The 17854-nt window shown below is 40.5% G+C and overlaps 1 protein-coding gene and 1 long non-coding RNA gene across 3 annotated transcripts in view; one reads left to right on the top strand and one right to left on the bottom strand.

Moving 5' to 3' along the window:
- The window catches only part of bms1 (BMS1 ribosome biogenesis factor), a 31997-nt gene extending 18453 nt beyond the window's left edge, over window positions 1-13544 (top strand). For both annotated transcript variants that reach the window (XM_088917640.1, XM_088917641.1), the window contains exons 17-23: window positions 361-541; window positions 2293-2351; window positions 2933-3055; window positions 4881-5028; window positions 6004-6179; window positions 9060-9221; window positions 12726-13544. In XM_088917640.1, coding sequence (XP_088773766.1) covers window positions 361-541; window positions 2293-2351; window positions 2933-3055; window positions 4881-5028; window positions 6004-6179; window positions 9060-9221; window positions 12726-12953 — 1077 coding nt within the window. In that variant the 3' untranslated portion in view covers window positions 12954-13544. The remainder of the gene's footprint in view (window positions 1-360; window positions 542-2292; window positions 2352-2932; window positions 3056-4880; window positions 5029-6003; window positions 6180-9059; window positions 9222-12725) is intronic.
- A 2783-nt stretch (window positions 13545-16327) lies between these two features.
- LOC148835078 (uncharacterized) lies at window positions 16328-17836 on the bottom strand. Its single transcript, XR_016091081.1, has 3 exons — window positions 17412-17836; window positions 16768-16916; window positions 16328-16484 (listed from the first exon to the last, which is right to left on the bottom strand). It is a non-coding gene; the product is annotated as an uncharacterized LOC148835078 (long non-coding RNA).
- Between the last annotated feature and the right edge of the window lie 18 nt (window positions 17837-17854).

Genomic DNA, 17854 nt, shown 5'->3' with positions numbered 1-17854 from the left:
TGTGAGTGAGGGTGTGTCAAGCTTTAGGGTTCCATATCTTTCATCATGAAGCATGGCTGCTTATTTTTTCCAAGAACTGCTTTATCCTGCATCACTGTTTTAATAATGAAGGGCAGGAGGTGTGGTGCATGTCTCAGGGCAGTTATCTGGAGTTATACGTTTCTCTTGAACTGCCTTGTTTCCACTCTCTGATGATTGCCCTCTGCAGGATGAGTGCACTGTTTTAAACAGCCCCTGTATTTCCACTCTATACCCGTAAACTAGACGTGTCTAGTCTTAAGGTACGTGCTGGAAAGGGGTTTCAGAAGTAAAGAGAGCTGGTTGATCTTGAGTTACCAGACAGTCGCTGTGGTCTTCTAGATGCGTCTGAAGAAGCACCGCTGGTACGATCGCATCCTGAAGACACGGGACCCGCTGATCCTGTCTCTGGGCTGGCGACGCTTCCAGACCATCCCGCTGTACCACATCGAAGACCACAATGGGCGACACCGCCTGCTCAAGTACACCCCGATGCACATGCACTGCGGAGCCACCATCTGGGGTGAGGACTCGGCGCCTGGGGTCTGTATAGACCCAGTGGCTCTGCTCGGACAGTGCAGCAGTTCAGATGGCAGTTTTTTAGAATTAATACTGGTTTTAGGTCAAAAAACTTTGTTTGCTATTATGTTAAGATCAGTACCTGGGTGAGAGACCTCCTGGGGAAAAACTAAGGTTGCTGCTGGAATAGGTGTTAGTGGGGCCAGTAGGGGGTGCTCACAATGTGGTTTGTGTGGGTCCTAATGCCCCAGTACAGTGATGGGGACACTATACTGTAAAAAAATACTGTCCTTTGGATGAAAGGTAAAACTGAAGTCCTGACTCTCTGTGGTCATTAAAAATCCCAGAGCATTTCTTGAAAAGAGTAGGGGTGTTACCCCAGTGTCCTGGCCAAATTTCCCACTGGCCTTTACCAGTCATGGCCTCCTAATAATCCCCATCTATGAATTGGCTTCATTACTCTGTTCTCCCCACTGATACCTGATGTGTGGTGAGCGTACTGATGCACTATGGCTGCCGTTGCATCGTCCAGGTGGGGCTGAACACTGGTAATGGTAGAGGAGACAACCATTTCCTGTAAAGCGCTTTGAGTGGAGTGTCCAGAAAAGTGCTATATAAGTGTAAGGATTTGTTATTGTTATAAACTGAGCAACATTATGGAGAGCAGCTGGAAAACAGATCTCTCAGCCATGAAAGAACAAACACCCTCATTCGATAAAGGGCTGTGTGTGGGGAAACTCTCAGATGTGATCAGGTTATGACAGGTTTGAACCCCGTTGCCCAGCTGTACTGTTACTAATAAAAATATATTCTTTATGTTCTCATTGTGAAGTGCCTCGTGATGGCTATTAGTAAATAACCAAATGACTGACATGACCCTCTCATTTTGCATGGAATTCAAGCCTTTGCAGGAATGGAAATTGCACTTCCACTGCATAGCATCTTGGCCATTTCAGCTGTTATGAGCAGCACACTAGTGTATATAAATCATCTCTAGGCGCTAGATATGTTCCTTCTTGGTTGTGAGTAATTTATTTAGACTTGTAAAATAGAAATAGAAAATATCTAAATTAGAAATTGTAAAATAGAAAACTAAAAATATATATTTTATTTTTTATTGGGCTACAAACCTGAAATGAATCATTAGTGCTTTGCAATAATAGTTTTATTGGTGCGCCACCTCCCAGAAGGGGTTAAAGAGTGCTGCCTGGGTTAAAAGTCTGGAATGGAGGGCTGTTTATTTTTTTCAGACATTGAACATCTATACCTATGTGCTTTGACTTGGCTCTACTCTATTTGTACATTATAATGAAGTGCAAAGTTCACAAAGTATGAAGTTCTCTAAAGCTCTCTGATGTACAAGATGTTTAGCACTGACAGGAAACGAGATTACTAGGAACAGGGTGGTCACTCTGTGACTGAGCTGTCCTAGGTCTGTACCTTGATCGGGAAGAAGTTGTAGATTGCACTGAATATTTAACACAGCCTCGCTTTAGTACTGAAATCATTGACCCTAGGAAAGTGGATTAATAACAGAGAGAGTAAAATAATGCTTGTTATGATTTATAGGGCCTAACTGTAAAAAAAATCACTCTACATTTGTCTGAAACTAAAATCCAAGAAAATCAGAAAAACATTTGTTAAAAGATTCAACTGTATGAATTTTACTGTTACCTTCAGAAATCCTGGACCAAATTTCTGGGGTCTCTGTCCCCCCCTGCATTCAGGAAGCTGATGTCTGTTTTTCCTTCTTAGGGCCCATCACCCCCCAGGGAACTGGCTTCCTGGCAGTCCAGTCTGTAGCAGGCACTCAGGTAGGAGTCTGACTCTACCTTGTTTGTGTTGTACCATGAATTTGAAAGTACCAGCTCGATTTAACTTGCAAGAGTTTAAACCTAAGAAATGTTGTTTAGGTTAGATGTGTCATTGACTATATAGTGTTGGATTTTAACAAGACATGGTTTGAGAAATGTTAATGCATACACGTTTGCCACATCCGTGGTTTTCCTTCTTGCATGGCTTTAATGCTGAAAGAGGGAGAAGGTGCAGACCTTCATCTTTTAATTCTGAATTTGCCCGGGACACCCTACAAAACATTTTGGGGGGCAGATGGACTTCCTGTGATTCTCCGTTTAGTCTAGTAATCATATGCACAGAAATAAGACTGTTAGTATGGCTCTTTAAGTTTTTTCAGGTGCTAAAAGCTCCAAGGCCCATGTCATAAACTAGTGTTGGGTGCTCAGAATATTCCGGAACAGATCACCGTAATAATGACAGTACTGTTGCCATCTCTGGGCTGCACGTGTTATATTGTGTGTCATTGTCTGAGGTGTGCAGTTCAGCGGTAATAACAGTCTGCCCATTGTCACCATTTGTCGGGGTTTTGATCTTTCAGGCTAGCTTCCGCATCGCTGCCACAGGGGTAGTGCTGGACCTGGATAAATCAGTGACCATTGTCAAGAAGCTCAAGCTGATTGGCTACCCATACAAGATCTTCAAGAACACAGCTTTCATCAAGGTAAGCTGTTGAAAGACTAGAAGTTCGACTCCTTCAATAAATTGGGTCACTCCATCATAAAATGAGAGATTTGTATCACCTTGCTAAGATAATTGTCAAAGCATCCTTTTAGTCCTCTCTACAATTTTGCAATTTCATGATTATTCATAAGTTGAAAAAGTGTGCAAAATAAAACATCAAAACAATTCTTGCTAGCTAGTCTTGTCATTTCAGTCAGGTAAATCTTTGTGAGAGAGCAGTGATGTCTGTTGTAAAAACAAATGAGGAAGATGCTATCTGTTTGGAAAGTTATGGCTGTTAGTGAATAACGTGGTCTTGATGATCAGCCACTGGGGTCACTGTGTTACCTTTCTTTTGTCTTTTGTGTTGTCTTTTGTATTTCTGTGTGCAACCAGTGCTCTTTGGGGTAAATCACAATGCAGCAGCAGTAAAGAAACTGGCTTATTCTGACCATCTGGGTGCTGTTTTTATGCACTTCCTAAAATAACTTCACAGGAAACTGAATTGTAAGGATGAAGTCTGATGTTTTGTGGCAGCGAGTGGATAATCAAGGATGTGCTGCAGACAGTCTCTTGCATAGTTTTCCAGCATGTGGGAGTTCATAACTTCAAACACTGATCACAACTGTTGAGAGAAATGTGACATTGCAGCTGAAGATAATTAAAATATTTTTTTTTCGGGTATCTTTTTTTTTTTTCCACAGAAGTTGCTGAAAGTGTAACCATTGGTTACTAGGGGAAGTTCAATGCTGAAGATAGTCAAAAGCTTAACATAGCACTTGAGTCTTTTTTTATCATTATTTCATTTAGAACAGAAAACAAAAGAGGTAGTTCTGGATTTATTTCTCTCATGGCTCTGTCCTGTATTTAATTCTGCTGTATATTCAGCGTAGAGCTTTGGTGTTTGTAATTTCCATTTCTGGAAAAAAAAACTCAGCTTTGGACTGAGTTATTCCACTCCATGCAGGCTTATTAGGCGTAATTGTTTTTAACTTGGGGAAATAATTTTCAGGAATTGATTTCTCTGTGTCCCTTACTGTATTTTACATACCCCCCACTGTTTCATGTTTATAGGTTTGTATTTGATGTTTTAAATGAGGTTAATTAGAGTATATTCAAACCATTTCACTAAGAAGCTGGAAGTCATAGGCCAGGCTATTTCTATGTGTCCATTGAGAGTGAAGAGACTGCAGTTACCAAGATATCTGAGCATGTTTCCTTGATGACTGTGCTAGCAGTTAACAATACCATTCGATAAACTTGAAAGGCCTTAAAGACCAGTAGGTTGCTCAAAGGAGAAAGCATGCAGGCAGGTTTTGTTAGTGGTGTTACATGTGTGAAAAAGCCATTTCTTTTTCAAATACCTTCGTTTTCCACTTACAGTCTGGGTGCACGTGTCAAGAGCACAGACACGCTGCCGGTTGCAGTCTCACCTAAATTATATTTGTTAAAACGGAGTGTTTCTTTAATGGTGGAACCCACAAGTTTTTTGCCCAATGCAGACAAGCTCATCAACGTCCATCAAATTAAGGGTCTAAGGTGTCTGTAATTAATAGCCAAGGTGTATTATTTTTTGTAATCTTTATTTAACCAGATAAGTCCATTGAGAACAAATTGTCATTTACAGCACTGACTGCATGAACCCATTTATATGGGAAAGCATTTACTGTAGTACCTTAATCAAATGTACAACACCAGCCTCCCACTCAGGGTTAGGACCCCACCCTTTGGTCTGGTGTCCTGCTCCACTGACCACTTCTCCACACTACTGCCCTATTAATACCGATGCCTATAACCCTGAACTCTCTTTTGCTTTTCTCCATTAGGGAATGTTCAACACTGTGTTGGAGGTGGCAAAGTTTGAGGGGGCATCTCTGCGGACGGTCAGTGGGGTGCGTGGACAGATCAAGAAGGCCTTAAGGACGCCGCTTGGAGCCTTCAGGGCCACCTTTGAGGACAGGCTGCTAATGAGTGGTGAGGAAGAGAGGGGGTGTATGATATGCTTGCAAATAACCACTTGGCTGTACCGTGCGTTCTGCTGAATACAGCTCCAGTTCCCCCAGCACTTACAGCATCCTAGCATGTTGAAAGGAGCATCATGCCAGTGATGGAGTTTCACACAGAACCTCAGCTCCTTTGATCAAAAAAAAAATCTGCTTTCGTTGTGCCCGTCTGCTTCAGGCCCTGCACAACACATTGGACCAAGCCACCTTTAGCAGGTTTGGCTGTTTGTACCCCATTTTGTGGTTGGTGTTTGTATTAATTAGCTGCCATGTAGCTGTGTATGTATACTGTACTGGCTCAGCTTTCAGTTTGCCTGCTCAGCTGGAGTGGTGCTCTGCAGACATAAATGGTTTTACACACTTGAGGTTTGAACAGCTGCAAGTTCTTATATGAGCCAACACCAGGAGCTGGATGAGTTTGGCTTTATCCAAAGCAGGAAACAGTCACAATTTACATGGGGAAGTATCGCAGTTTTATACAGTAGGTAACTGTAACTACAGTACTGAGCAACAGATTGTAAACACCCTAGGTTTGTCCATATTCTTGTATACATTAGACTTAAAACAAAATTAATGAAACGTAATAAAAGGTAACTTGATTAAATGTAAAGAGGGCGTTGCCAATGGTTACTTTAAGGGTTCACATACTTATTTACACGTATGTATTTACTGTTGGATTTAATCAAATTAATCATTGCGCTAATATCATATACAATTGTTTTGTACCTTTATGTACATTTGATTTGTGAATAAACATATCTTCCATTTTTTATTAAGACTTTCATGAAGGTGGTATAAAATAGGTATAGAATAAACAAGACTACAGATGAACTGAGGGGGTCAGATTTTTTTCTGAGCACTGTACACCATGCAGAGCTGTAAACGGAGCGATGGGCTCAAGGTGGTTGCTGTTCTAAGAGAATCTGCCTCGTCTCTCTGCTGGCAGACATCGTGTTCCTGCGATCGTGGTTCCCTGTGTCCGTCCCTCAGCTCTACAACCCCGTGACCTCCCTGCTGTGCCCCGTGGGACAGAAGGACACCTGGAGTGGGATGAAAACCGTGGGCCAGCTGAGGCACGAGCTAGGCCTGCACCGCAAGCCTGATAAGGACTCCCTGTACAAGGTAGGGTTTGAACCCAAGGCCAGAGTCACTGTGACTCTGCAGAGCGGGTGGCGTCGGTGCGCCAAGCGATGCACTAGGTCATGATTTTAATGACTGTACATGAATGTAAAAACCAAAACAACTTGAAACAATCTGCAAAGGTTTCATGTTGCTTTAGTGATTCTACCATAACTGTGGATCACAAAATATCCATGCTCCCTTACACATCTCTTAGATTTTGTTTTTGTGTGTTACACTTTCCCAGTTCATTTTCTTGTTAGTGGTGAGCTATAATGTTGACTATTACCCCTGTACCAGTATAGGAGAGATGCAGACTATAGACACATCCTCTGGGCAGAGAGCCTGGAGGAGAAACTCATGTAACTCACAGTGATGGGATTGCAGGTGCATGGTTTCCCCAGACTGCCGTACCTTTTCTGTGTGGCAGCAAGCCTAGGAAACAGCCCAGTATAGGATCTCACCTGGCCTGGCCCATGGGGCACATTTAGCTAATTATATGGTCACAGATTGAGCCCTCTTTCGATCACCATTCATTATGTGTTTAAAGTTAACAGAGGCCTTTCATGTTAAAGGTATGTTCTTCTTTCCCTAGATTTGGTACTGCATTTCATGCCATCAGAAAATGAAATATTATTGTTGCATTTCTTTTAGTGCATTATGCACAAAAACAACAACAACAAAGGGAATTATAGGGCCCTTTGGATCAGCGGTTCTCAGTCTGTCTCGAATGGTTTTCATTCCAGCTGGGCCGTTAATCACTGATGCCAATTCATGCAATTGATCTACTTGTTTATTTAGACTTTTTTCTATGCTTAGTCCTTGGGTTCGGAAATACCCCAGAGTATATTGTTTCCAACAACTTCAGCAAACAAAACTTTTTGAAGTCTCTTTTCAACTTTCTAATAAGAATTTGCTCCCTTTTCTGCCTATAACATTAATAAATGAAATACTCCCACAATAGGTGTTTGTTCCCTCTGCTTCTCAAATTGGCTATATTTCAGCTGACACATTAATGAGGGTAGTTTTGAAAATCGGGGAATATCAATTAGAAACTCAACACATTCTTAATAATTAAAAGACAAAAATGAAAAAATAACTAAAATTGATTGAGTTCCTGTAGGAAACGCCAGAAGGCACAGCTTTATCCCAACACCAGGGCTGAGAGCTACAGCTGTAGCTGCACTATTAGGTGTATGAAGTGAACCATGTGTTTGAGAAGCTTCTTAAAAAGTCAGATTACTTTTAGAAACACAAAGAGTAAGTTGGCCTCAGTACGTCAGTCACTCAGAAAAATAAAGGACATCACATCATCCTTCTATCCAGAACTGCTTGATAGATAGATACTTTATTGATCCCGTGAGGAAAATTGCAGTGCAACAGCAGCTTAACACAGACAACGCAGCCACAGTGTAACAAATGATACAATAATAATAATACAATACATACAATACAATCAGTACAGTGAGAAGTGCACTAAGAAGAGTTACTCACAGTCCAGAACACACAAAGAACAAACCAGAACAGAACAGTACACAAAAAAGTCGTATTGCACAATATGACTATAAATATAAATCTATTGCACAGGTCCCTGGCATATATTGCACAAAAACGGTTGTAAACAGGAAAAGAAAAAGAACAGATGTATCAGTTTACTGTTCAGTCCAGAAACAGGTCACTGTCAATGTTGCCCCTACTCAGACGCAAGGTGGATGTGTTGTACAGTCTTATGCCAGAAGGCAAGAATGACCTTCTGTAGCGCTCCCTGTCGCACCGTGGATGGATCAGTCTATTGCTGAACGTGCTCTTCATTTCTACAAGCATGTCATAGAGGGGATGGGAGACGTTGTCCGTGATGGCCTCTAGTTTGGACACCATTCTCCTCTCAGCCACTACCTTCAGGGGGTCCAGGCCAGACCCAATGACAGAGCTTGCTCTCCTGATGAGCTTGTTCAACCTGTTAGAATCCACTGCTCTAATCCCAGAGCCCCAGCATACCACTGCGTAGAAAATGGCGCTCGCCACCACTGACTGATAGAACATATGAAGCATCTTACTACACACATTGAAAGACCTGAGCCTCCTCAAGAAGTAAAGTCAGCTCTGACCCTTCTTGTAAATGGCCTCGATGTTCTTAGACCATTCCAGTCTATTGTCGATGTGCACTCCCAGGTACTTGTACAAGTCCAACATCTCCACGCCACTCCCATGGATGTAGACAGGAGTAGGTTCAACCTTTTTCCTCCTAAAATCTACCACCAGTTGACCATCTACAGATTTTTTTTAAAATAAAGTGACATATTTATTCGTGTCTTTAAAAATCTAGACTGACTCCACCAAAGATGTTCCATCTGCCAGGCAGTGTGTAATGTTACTGTACTGTATTGGGGAATTGAGGTTAGAGGTTGGACATGTTCAGGTTTATACTCCTCTGTATGTTCTAATGTTCTATAATCCTGCATCTCTGAAAGTTAGGAGAACTAAATCTTTACGATCTTGAACAGAGCAAACTGTGAGTTTTCTCAGATAAATTTGATAATGGTAGCCAAAATGATTCCATTCAGCTCAGTAATGAATCAAACATTTAGGGGCACAAGTGGAAGTTAAAGAGGAGATTCATTTAAGCCTGAAATGTAGGGTAAATTTCTTTATACAAAGGGTAGCTGGTGTCCGGAACATTATCCATGTTGTAGAAGCCGGTTTTCTTGGAATTTTCCGGATGGAGCTGTAGGAGAGTTCAGATCTGACCACACAAGCAAAAATGCCTGTTGTCTGTCACTTTTCTTAGGGCTCTTGTGCTGTTTACCCCCCGCTGTGCGCTTTGTGTGCATGGCAGTTGCTGTTTCTGTGGCTGAGAATGACACTGTTCTCTTTTCCTGGCAGCCGGTGGTGAGAATGAAGAGACACTTCAACCCCCTGCACATCCCCAAACAATTGCAGAAGGCTCTACCCTTCAAGAGCAAGCCCAAACAGTTCCAGCAGAAGGGCAAGGTTCCTCGGGACCTCCAGAGGCCAGCTGTCATCAAGGAGCCCCACGAAAGGAAGGTGAGAGAGACCCCCCCTCCCTTCTTCTGTTGACAAACATTGTGGAAAAAATGACACACCACTGGTCATTATCATGTGCAACCAGTCACATCTTAACTTTTCATATATAGTCTTCAAATAGGCTTGGTACTTTTCAACATTTAATACTTTTTCTGCATGCAGAATAATATACCAAAGTTCTTAAGTCAACTTTTAAAGTCGAATCTATTGTTTCAACTGACTTTGAGGCCTGCTGATTTCTTTTTCTGACTGAAGACGGTGGGGCTTTTCCATTAATGTCATATCTGTCGACTTAATTTGCCCTTTATTGCTGCTCTATGTGCGAATTACAATCGATTTCAAACTGATTCGCTTAATTTAGTTACGTTGGGCCTTTGAGCCTGCTGTTGGAGGGGAGGGACTGGGAAAGGTAGTTATTATGCTCTCAAATTCTTAGAAATATTTATTTTGCCAGATATTTGCATCACAGCCTTGTCTTTGATATTTTTTTATAAAACTAATGTCATAATACTGAATCTTCAAGTTTTTCATGTATTTAAACCGTTAAAACAAACTGACAATATCCACCTCCTTTAATTAAAGAGGCCAGTGTTATATGAAAGTAATTTGCAGAATAAATATGGAAGAATGAAAGTACAAAGCCGACTCCGAGATGCGGTGTAGTAACCATTCTGCTGTAATGCCTTCCGAGAAGCTTTGCCACAGTCACTGTGACATCACACGGAAAGAGTGTTGCAATTGGGATGCAGTGTTTTACCCTGTTTCCTCTGACTGTGGGTGAACTGAGGTGAGGTGGCATTCCGTCACCATGGTTTCCATTGTCAAGTCAGTGTATGTGGTGAGAGCTGTGAGCTGGGTCACCCTGAAGCTAGAGTGTTGGAGTACATTTTATAAAACTGGTATTAGATGTCACAGAAGTTGGTTAAAGTTTTTTTTTAAATATCTTGGTGCATATCTTTTACTCAGATGTATGTGTCAGACTGGAGAAAGGGAAGGGTAGCAAATCCCAATGTGTAGATGACGCTTTGTTGTCCTGGAGTAATAGTGGGAGCAGAGACCAGTCCTAAAAAAATAATTCCTTAGCACTTAATTCGCCACTGAAGGGCAATATCCACCTGGATGGCAGCCATTCTGCAGCAGCAGACCCACTACATAGCAGATCAGGGGGAAAAGTGAGAAATTACTTCACCAATGATCAATTTTCCTGGTTTTCCTAGTGGCTCATCCCAGTACTGACCTGGTCCGGCTATGCTTACTGTAGCTTCTTAGATCTGATGGGATCAAACTGCTAGGTGGACGTACTGCCGTCAAAACCCTGAAAAACACCCCATAATGAATGTTACATGTATTTTATACTGTAAATATTTTTGCCTAAGACTGTAAATATATGGCTCATTTTTATAATTGGAGTGTGGCCATTATAGAGGTTCTACTAGCTCTGATAGTGCAGATGACAGTGAGGAATCAGAGAAACTGAAAGTATTTTTTTAGCTTGGCTCATTTACCCAGTTCCTGCACAGTGTGGTCTGTAGTGGTTTGGCTTTGTTTTTTATAGAAAACAGTTTCAAACCCTCTCAATGTTGATACACTGGCAGTTAGTTCAATTCAAATACTAGGTAAATGTAAACTGAATTCAACGTTTTAAGGGATTTTTGCAATGTAGTATAAATATTCCGCACAAGAAAATGGAGATTAAATGTTACTCTGGTAGCTATTATTGTTTTTATAGTTTTTTACACAAATTGTGATTTTGAACAATTACAGAACCAGTGTTGCCTTTCCTCGGCTTGGTTAAGCTGTACTACAGTTGAGCCTCCCAGGAATACTGGGTGTTTGACTTTGTTTAGGGGTGCTCTTTCTTAAAAAGAGGTGTTGTGCACCTTGCTCCATACCATCTCAGATGACGGGATTTTTGCAGGATTTTTTCCTGCTAATCTGAGGTTAGATGCAAAAGAAATAGAGATGTCAATGAGAGCCCAATATTTCCAGTCAGGAGACTCTGTAACTAACTCTTTGACATACCAAGGTCTCCTTGTGGTATGTCCTTTGTTCTCATTTGCTCCGTCTCTACTCTTTCTTACTTTCACAATAAGCTCTCTGGAAATGTCAAAATCACTCTTCACATTTAGAAGAAAGGTCGAGGCCACTTGAACAAGCAAGTCACCCACATCTCTAGATTTGGGTGCGTCATACTTCTAAGCAGTGCAGTTTCATCCTTGCTGCCTGCCTCTGAGCTCTGTGAATTATTGTTGTTTTCAAAGGTTTCTGTAACGAGCCTGAGTGCAGCATTTTCCTTGGCTCTTTGCCAGTCTTAAACAATTTCCAGTTATTTTAAGGCGAGCGATAAACAACATGTAGGCTGGAAGCATAGAGACTACCTTTGCATAAGAAAGTTTGACCCTCCCGTAAGTGATATATTATTTTGGCATCCTTGTGAGCCTTCCTGAAGAAGCATTTGTGCTCATTCAGCCTGTCAAATACCACATTTTGGAGGGGTTATTCTCATTTCAGAAAGTCTGTTAAGCTTGAACAAAACATCTTGGTGGATAAGAAGGTTGCGGTGGGCAGAGTAATGTGTTTTTGTCCGCGCCTTGATCATTGAAGTCATTTGGTATCGCCTAATAGTGTTTCCCTAACAAGTTTTAAGAAGTTTTTTTCTAGTTCTTTGCAGGAGGTGGGGTTATATGGTATCAAAATATTAACTGGGGGCCCGATCAGACCTTCAGATTGGTTAGAAGTGAGAGGTGATCACTAGATCATGTTGAAACAGGTCAACTCTGCTAGGGATAGCTCTGGCCAGGACTCTCTTAGCCTCCAGTGAAACAGCAGCCTCTGCAAGTTCACATGCACATTAGTGAAGGACACACCACGACTGTAATCAGTGCCATACCCCCTTGTAGTTCACTCCTGAGTTTGCTGCACGTCAAAAGTTGCCAGACCGTAAAGTCACAATTGGCGATTCCTAACTGAAGGGGCGTTTTAGAATTGGACATTCCAAATTTATAGAAAAATGACTTCATTGCTAGTGTTTTCATCTTTGAAGTTTGTAAACCTAATCAGTTATATGGAACCTAATTGGATAAATATGTATATGACATGTATCTATGTATCTTCACTGATTTTGGTTTCAACTATCCAGACATTTTTTTTTCAGCTTCAGTCCATGGCTTATCTCGGTTATGCTCAACTCATATGCTGTAAATGTAAACACTCATTCCAACAGGAGCAATATTGAATGAAAAACAGAAGGTCCTGCGGGATCATAGAAGTGAATGAATTGCAAATGTTGTCCCCACCCCACACCCATATTTAAACTGATTCCATTGAATGTAACGCTTTTCCATCCAGTTTACTGATAAACCGCAGAATATTTTGCCATTGTTTTGCTGCAGTTTACCAACACATTGAACATTAAGATGATGTTCCTAATGTGAAGTCAAATGCAGTATTGATTTCTTGTAGGCTGAGTTTCTAATGAACTTGTTTCTGCCCTGTTGCTTCCAGGTGGCTGCCCTGCTCAATGCTCTGAGCACCGTCCATGGCTACAAGCAGAAGAGGGCTCGCTCCAAGCAGCACCAGAAGCACAAGGAGTTCCTGAAGCAGAAGGAGCAGGAGGAAGTGGACAAGCTGAAGAGGCAGAAGGAGGCGCACAAGAAGATGTACCGCACGATGGGCCAGAAGGAAAAAAAGCAGCAGAAATCGAGCTTGAGGGGGGTGGCTAAGAATGACTGAACCAGAGAGGGAGGTGGCTCTCCTTAAGGGGCTGGTGGATGCCACAGCCCAGAGCTCACACCCCAGCCCTGCTCTCTCTTCACCTGTAATTGCACGGTGGCACAGCACTCCCACTCAAACAGAAAGAGGATATTTCCTGCCCCCGGGAGCGCTGGCCTTTTGGGAATATGTACCGTGTTTACTTTGCAGGAAGTTTTATTTTTTATAACCTCCTAGCAGGGATTCTGTCTTAAGTCTGCTCTCTTTTTTTAAAAGGGAATGCATAGCTGTTCCTGGGGACTTTGGAGTCTGTGATCTAAAAACAATAAAGAGTGCAGTTCCCAAGATACTGTATGGTTTATAAGATACATAGGATTTAAAAGAACATTTTCTGCTGCCCTGTATGATTTTGACAGTAAGTCTGTGTGATGTGTGACAGTATCAACTCCATGATGGAAATAATGCAGACAACAATTGTGGACTTCATTGTGAAATGCAATCAATAATTACCTCTAATGAAGCTCACAGGGAATGTCTGTTAATGGCAGTTATCAATTGCAATGCAAAGAGGGTTGTCTCTTGCTTTGTGTAATAAATGGTGTTTTCTTTTTCATCTTGGGATAACGCTCTTGTGTTTCATCAAAGTTTTTTTTTTCTGGGCTGTTGCAATGAAGTTGAGAAACTCGGTAACAGCTGGCAGTAAAAAGAACATTACACACAGTGCTCTGTGTTACATTTCATTATCTTGATTCTCAATATCTCAGTTTCTGTTTAAAGACATAGTACTATTTTGTTAGTTTACCATTGTGGCCAGTGCAGAGGAGAAAGGGAACCCTGCATTAGTTGGACCAAGTGGGGAAAAAAATAAACGAGGGTGGATCGTAGTGATGAATAATGGGCAACATGCATGGGACCAAGAAGGCATTCAGGGGATTGGCAGACTCTAGTTCAATCAACTCTCTCATAAAGAGCATGCCTGTTCCAACATGTACAGCAGTCTAGGAATATCCTATTTAACCATGCCATGCATGAATTCAGGAACAGTGATTTTTGGACACAGCGGTATATTTCGTTGTATGTTTATGTGTACAGAGTGCCTATAAAATTAGATGACCTTGACTAGCCTTATTCAACCAATTGCATTGAGAAAACCATCTTATGATGCATATCTGTTTAGTAGATGTTTGGCCATCAGGAACAAGAACAATAACCGTACACACCAGAGGGCGCTATCTTGTCGCAGTGTGGCTACCATTTGCATCCATGATCGTTTGGGTGCATCTTTTGGTCGGCAGTGTTGAATGGCGTTCTGTGGATCATACTGCTGTTGTCTATATGGGCAAATTTCATATCTATATTACTCACCAATGATGTTACTTTTTGATAGTTTTTGTAATGGAGTTATTTGGATAGACCAGCTATTTATATTGCACTCATATGATGTAATCATTCAAGAAAGATAAATGTATAAAGTAACATCTAATTCTGACAAAACTCAAGGCAAGTATGTATTAATGTGCTGAATGTAAAACACAAAAAGTTGCTAGATAAAATTGTCATCAGAAACGTAACTTTAAGAGAATTTCATTAGTTTTGCTGGTTCGTTCCTATATGAGGTAACTGTTGATGAAAGATTTAAGGCTGAAAATTGAAGACTGTATCAGTATTTGAGGGATAACAGTTTTGATGAGTTTTGGGCCTATTTTTGCGTGGAATTTGAATATCAGACATGGTATTTTAATACGGTCTCACAAAAGCTCAGCACCATATGTTGTATAATGAGTTTTATTTTATGCCAGATGTGTTCTCGTTCAATATCGCATTCATACCCATGGGGAAATGGAACACAGTTTTCAAATCCATGCAAAGCCAAAGCAATTTAGATTTTTTTTTTAAATATGGGATTATAATGACATTTGGAACTGAAATGGTAAAATACATTCAGCAATGCCTAATGATGCTTTGGCTGTGTAGCATCTGTCTTCATTAGTGTTCGTGTTGAGAAGGTAATTAACTTAAAAATTATTACTAACAGTTCTACATTCTTGTGTACTCTTTCATATTCTGAAGCTCAATTTGGGATGGATATGTAAATAAATGTCTAATCTGGGCAGTGTATCGCACTTTGAAGCACTTTCCACGTCATACAGCTGGCCTCTGTTCATCAGCTATGAGAATAAAAAGTTTTTGCTTGTCAATACAAAACCCCACCTTCTAGTAAACAGGGATGTCTACAGGTTTTTATTCCAAATCTGTTAATGACCATTATTGGCTTAATAGCACTTTTTCCCAGCTCTTCTAGTACTGCTGCTTTGAAGAGACCTGAAAACATTTGCAGACACTAGCCCTCCAGGACTGCAATTTCCTGTCCCTGTTGCAGAAAGATCTCGGATTAATAGTTTCTGTTTTAGATATGTTATAGGTGGCAGTGCTCCTGCGCCATGTCTGTGTAGCTGTAATTTTCACAGCATCATTGCTAAAATGTAGCGAAAGCAAGTTTTACTTCGATCAGACACATCTGCATATTTGTGATTCTCAAAGGCTGAACTTTAATATGGGAAGAAGAAAACATTCTAAAAGATTAGAATCAACATATAAATAGAGACTGGGGACAATATTGGTGGTCCTTCTTGGATTCCTGAAATACTTGATATCTTTTACTTTGATATCCACCTGAAGAAGGCTCCACGGCCGAAACGTGTTCTCTTTCTTCTTTTTTTCAGCATGGAATAAACCTATTACTTGTTCCTTTGCAGCCTACGCATGCTGATGCAGCTACCCACCTGAACTACAATTTTTTTTTTTGTTGCCATTGAGGACATTCTCTCATTACGGTAATGGCAGACAAAGTTGTCTGTGTTTATATAGGAAAATTGAAAACTGGGAAAGCAAAATGTCATGTCACGGGAATTAAGAGTACATATTTGAACTGTTTCTGATGTTGAGGAAAAGGCTGAACTTCAGAAATATGAATAATTAAAAGAATAAAGTAACTGTCTTCGGAAAATCCAACGTATTTAATGTGTTGTACCTGAAGTTGATCAATCAGGCGCCACACACTGTCCCCAGTTCTATAGCTTTCCTGGTAAAATGAATAAGTAGTAAGTTCCATATCAATGTCAGTAATATTTTATAAAGGAGGAGCCAGGTATCGTACCTTCAGATATCTAAAGATTGCTATGAATCTGGGGATTTCAAGGAAAGAGAATGCATAGTTCCCCTGTCTTTGCTTGTGGTGGTATGGTGCATTCTAATTCCAGTGTTATTTCATGCTGGAATTTATATTCTTGGAATGAGTAGCAGGGTGTACATTGTTAAGAGTGATTGATAAAATTAAGGACGTCCTGTTATTCATAAACAAAAGCAGATACAATTTTTATTTGTCTTTACAGCTTTTCTGGACAAGTGAGAAGGGCCTGGTTATGGGTGTAAACCTGTTTTTAAAACTGTATTTTGCTTGCTGCACACTACTGCTTAAACAAACATCTGGTGTTGTCTTTTCCATATGGAAAAAATGACTCCTTCTGCAACTGCCCTCTGTGGTCAACTTGCCTGTGAGAATAAAAAGAAAGTAGTTCTTGACAATACAGGGAAGTTTAGAGTATGACCAAGATTCCACCATTTTGTAGGAGCTCAGTGAAACTCTGTGACTCCTCTGTTCTTACATAAGTGAGAAGTACTCAATGAATCGAATGGTTGGTTGACCCACTAAAGGAAACGTGGTCTTAAAGTTTTAAAATCTGTAGCATAATTACTTTGGTTTGTATAGCAGAAATTTGGGGTGTTAAAGCACTAAAGGAAAAATAATACTACACAGAAAAAAATATATAATTACATTTAGTGCCTGCTTCCCTGCAGGAGCAAATATCCTTCTACCCCTTTTTCCTCTTTGAAGGTGTGCTCATGGGGTCTCTTCCAAGGCATGCAGTCAATGTCCTCTGGCTGTGGTCTTCTACTCATGTGATCCGAACCTGCAAAAGAAAACTTGGCAGCAGTGCATTAATATATTAGGTATATACATATAAGTGACATACACTGCTCAAAAAAGGTTTGGAAGACATTGAAGACAAATTAATTGGGAAATAGACAAATCAGTCAAAACAACCCCACAAACATAGCTAAATGCATAAGAACCTATCACTGAATAAAAAAGAAACAATCTAAGGTAAATACGGTAATAAGGTAAAGAACGGCAGAAAAAATATAGAAAAATAAGAATGGGGTAGGAAAATATATAACTAAATTATTGATTTTAAACGAAAGTTCCTGCAAAGTGTCCACCTCGAGAGGGAAAAGCACCTAAACTTTACTTTGACACAATGTATATTATAGTTTTTACATCTGATTAATACAGTTTAATTAGACAGCATAATATAATAATTCTACAAAACACACAGAAACAGCAGCGGTCGTTTTAGATTAACACAGAATACAGAAGCAAAAGACTGGTCTTTTTCATGTGGTTTTAAAAATGCTTACCGACGGTGAGCCCTAGACCGTTTTGTTTTTCTATTGTACTCATTGGTGCGGCTCTTACAACTGGGACACCATCAGGTGTTGTGGTTGCTTTCAGGACCCCATATCAAAAAGGGCTAGTTCTTCCAAAACTTAAAAGTTGTTCTCTACAGGCAAAGTACTGAACTTTGTCCGTCGCGTTTTTAAAGTTAAGCGTGTTGCCGCATTTCAACGCACATGAACTAAAGCGAATACACACAATCTCATCACACACTGTGATAAGTAGTGCAAGAGAAACTTTGCAGGATGCTTTTTTTCAATCAAATTTGGAATCTGCTCCGTTTTATTCTAATTTTTTTAATTGTTATGATGTAGTTGGTATTTCTAGTCTTTTTCACCCTTAAATAAAACGAACGAAAGAGGACTGGAGGACCGAGTTAAAGTCTTTTTGGTAACAATACTGTACT

Source organism: Atractosteus spatula, chromosome 5 (genome assembly GCF_055471065.1).
Source record: "Atractosteus spatula isolate fAtrSpa1 chromosome 5, fAtrSpa1.hap1, whole genome shotgun sequence".
Taxonomy (NCBI): Eukaryota; Metazoa; Chordata; class Actinopteri; order Semionotiformes; family Lepisosteidae; genus Atractosteus; species Atractosteus spatula.
Note: the sequence above shows the minus strand (reverse complement) of the source record. Positions and strands in the feature narration are given on the sequence as shown.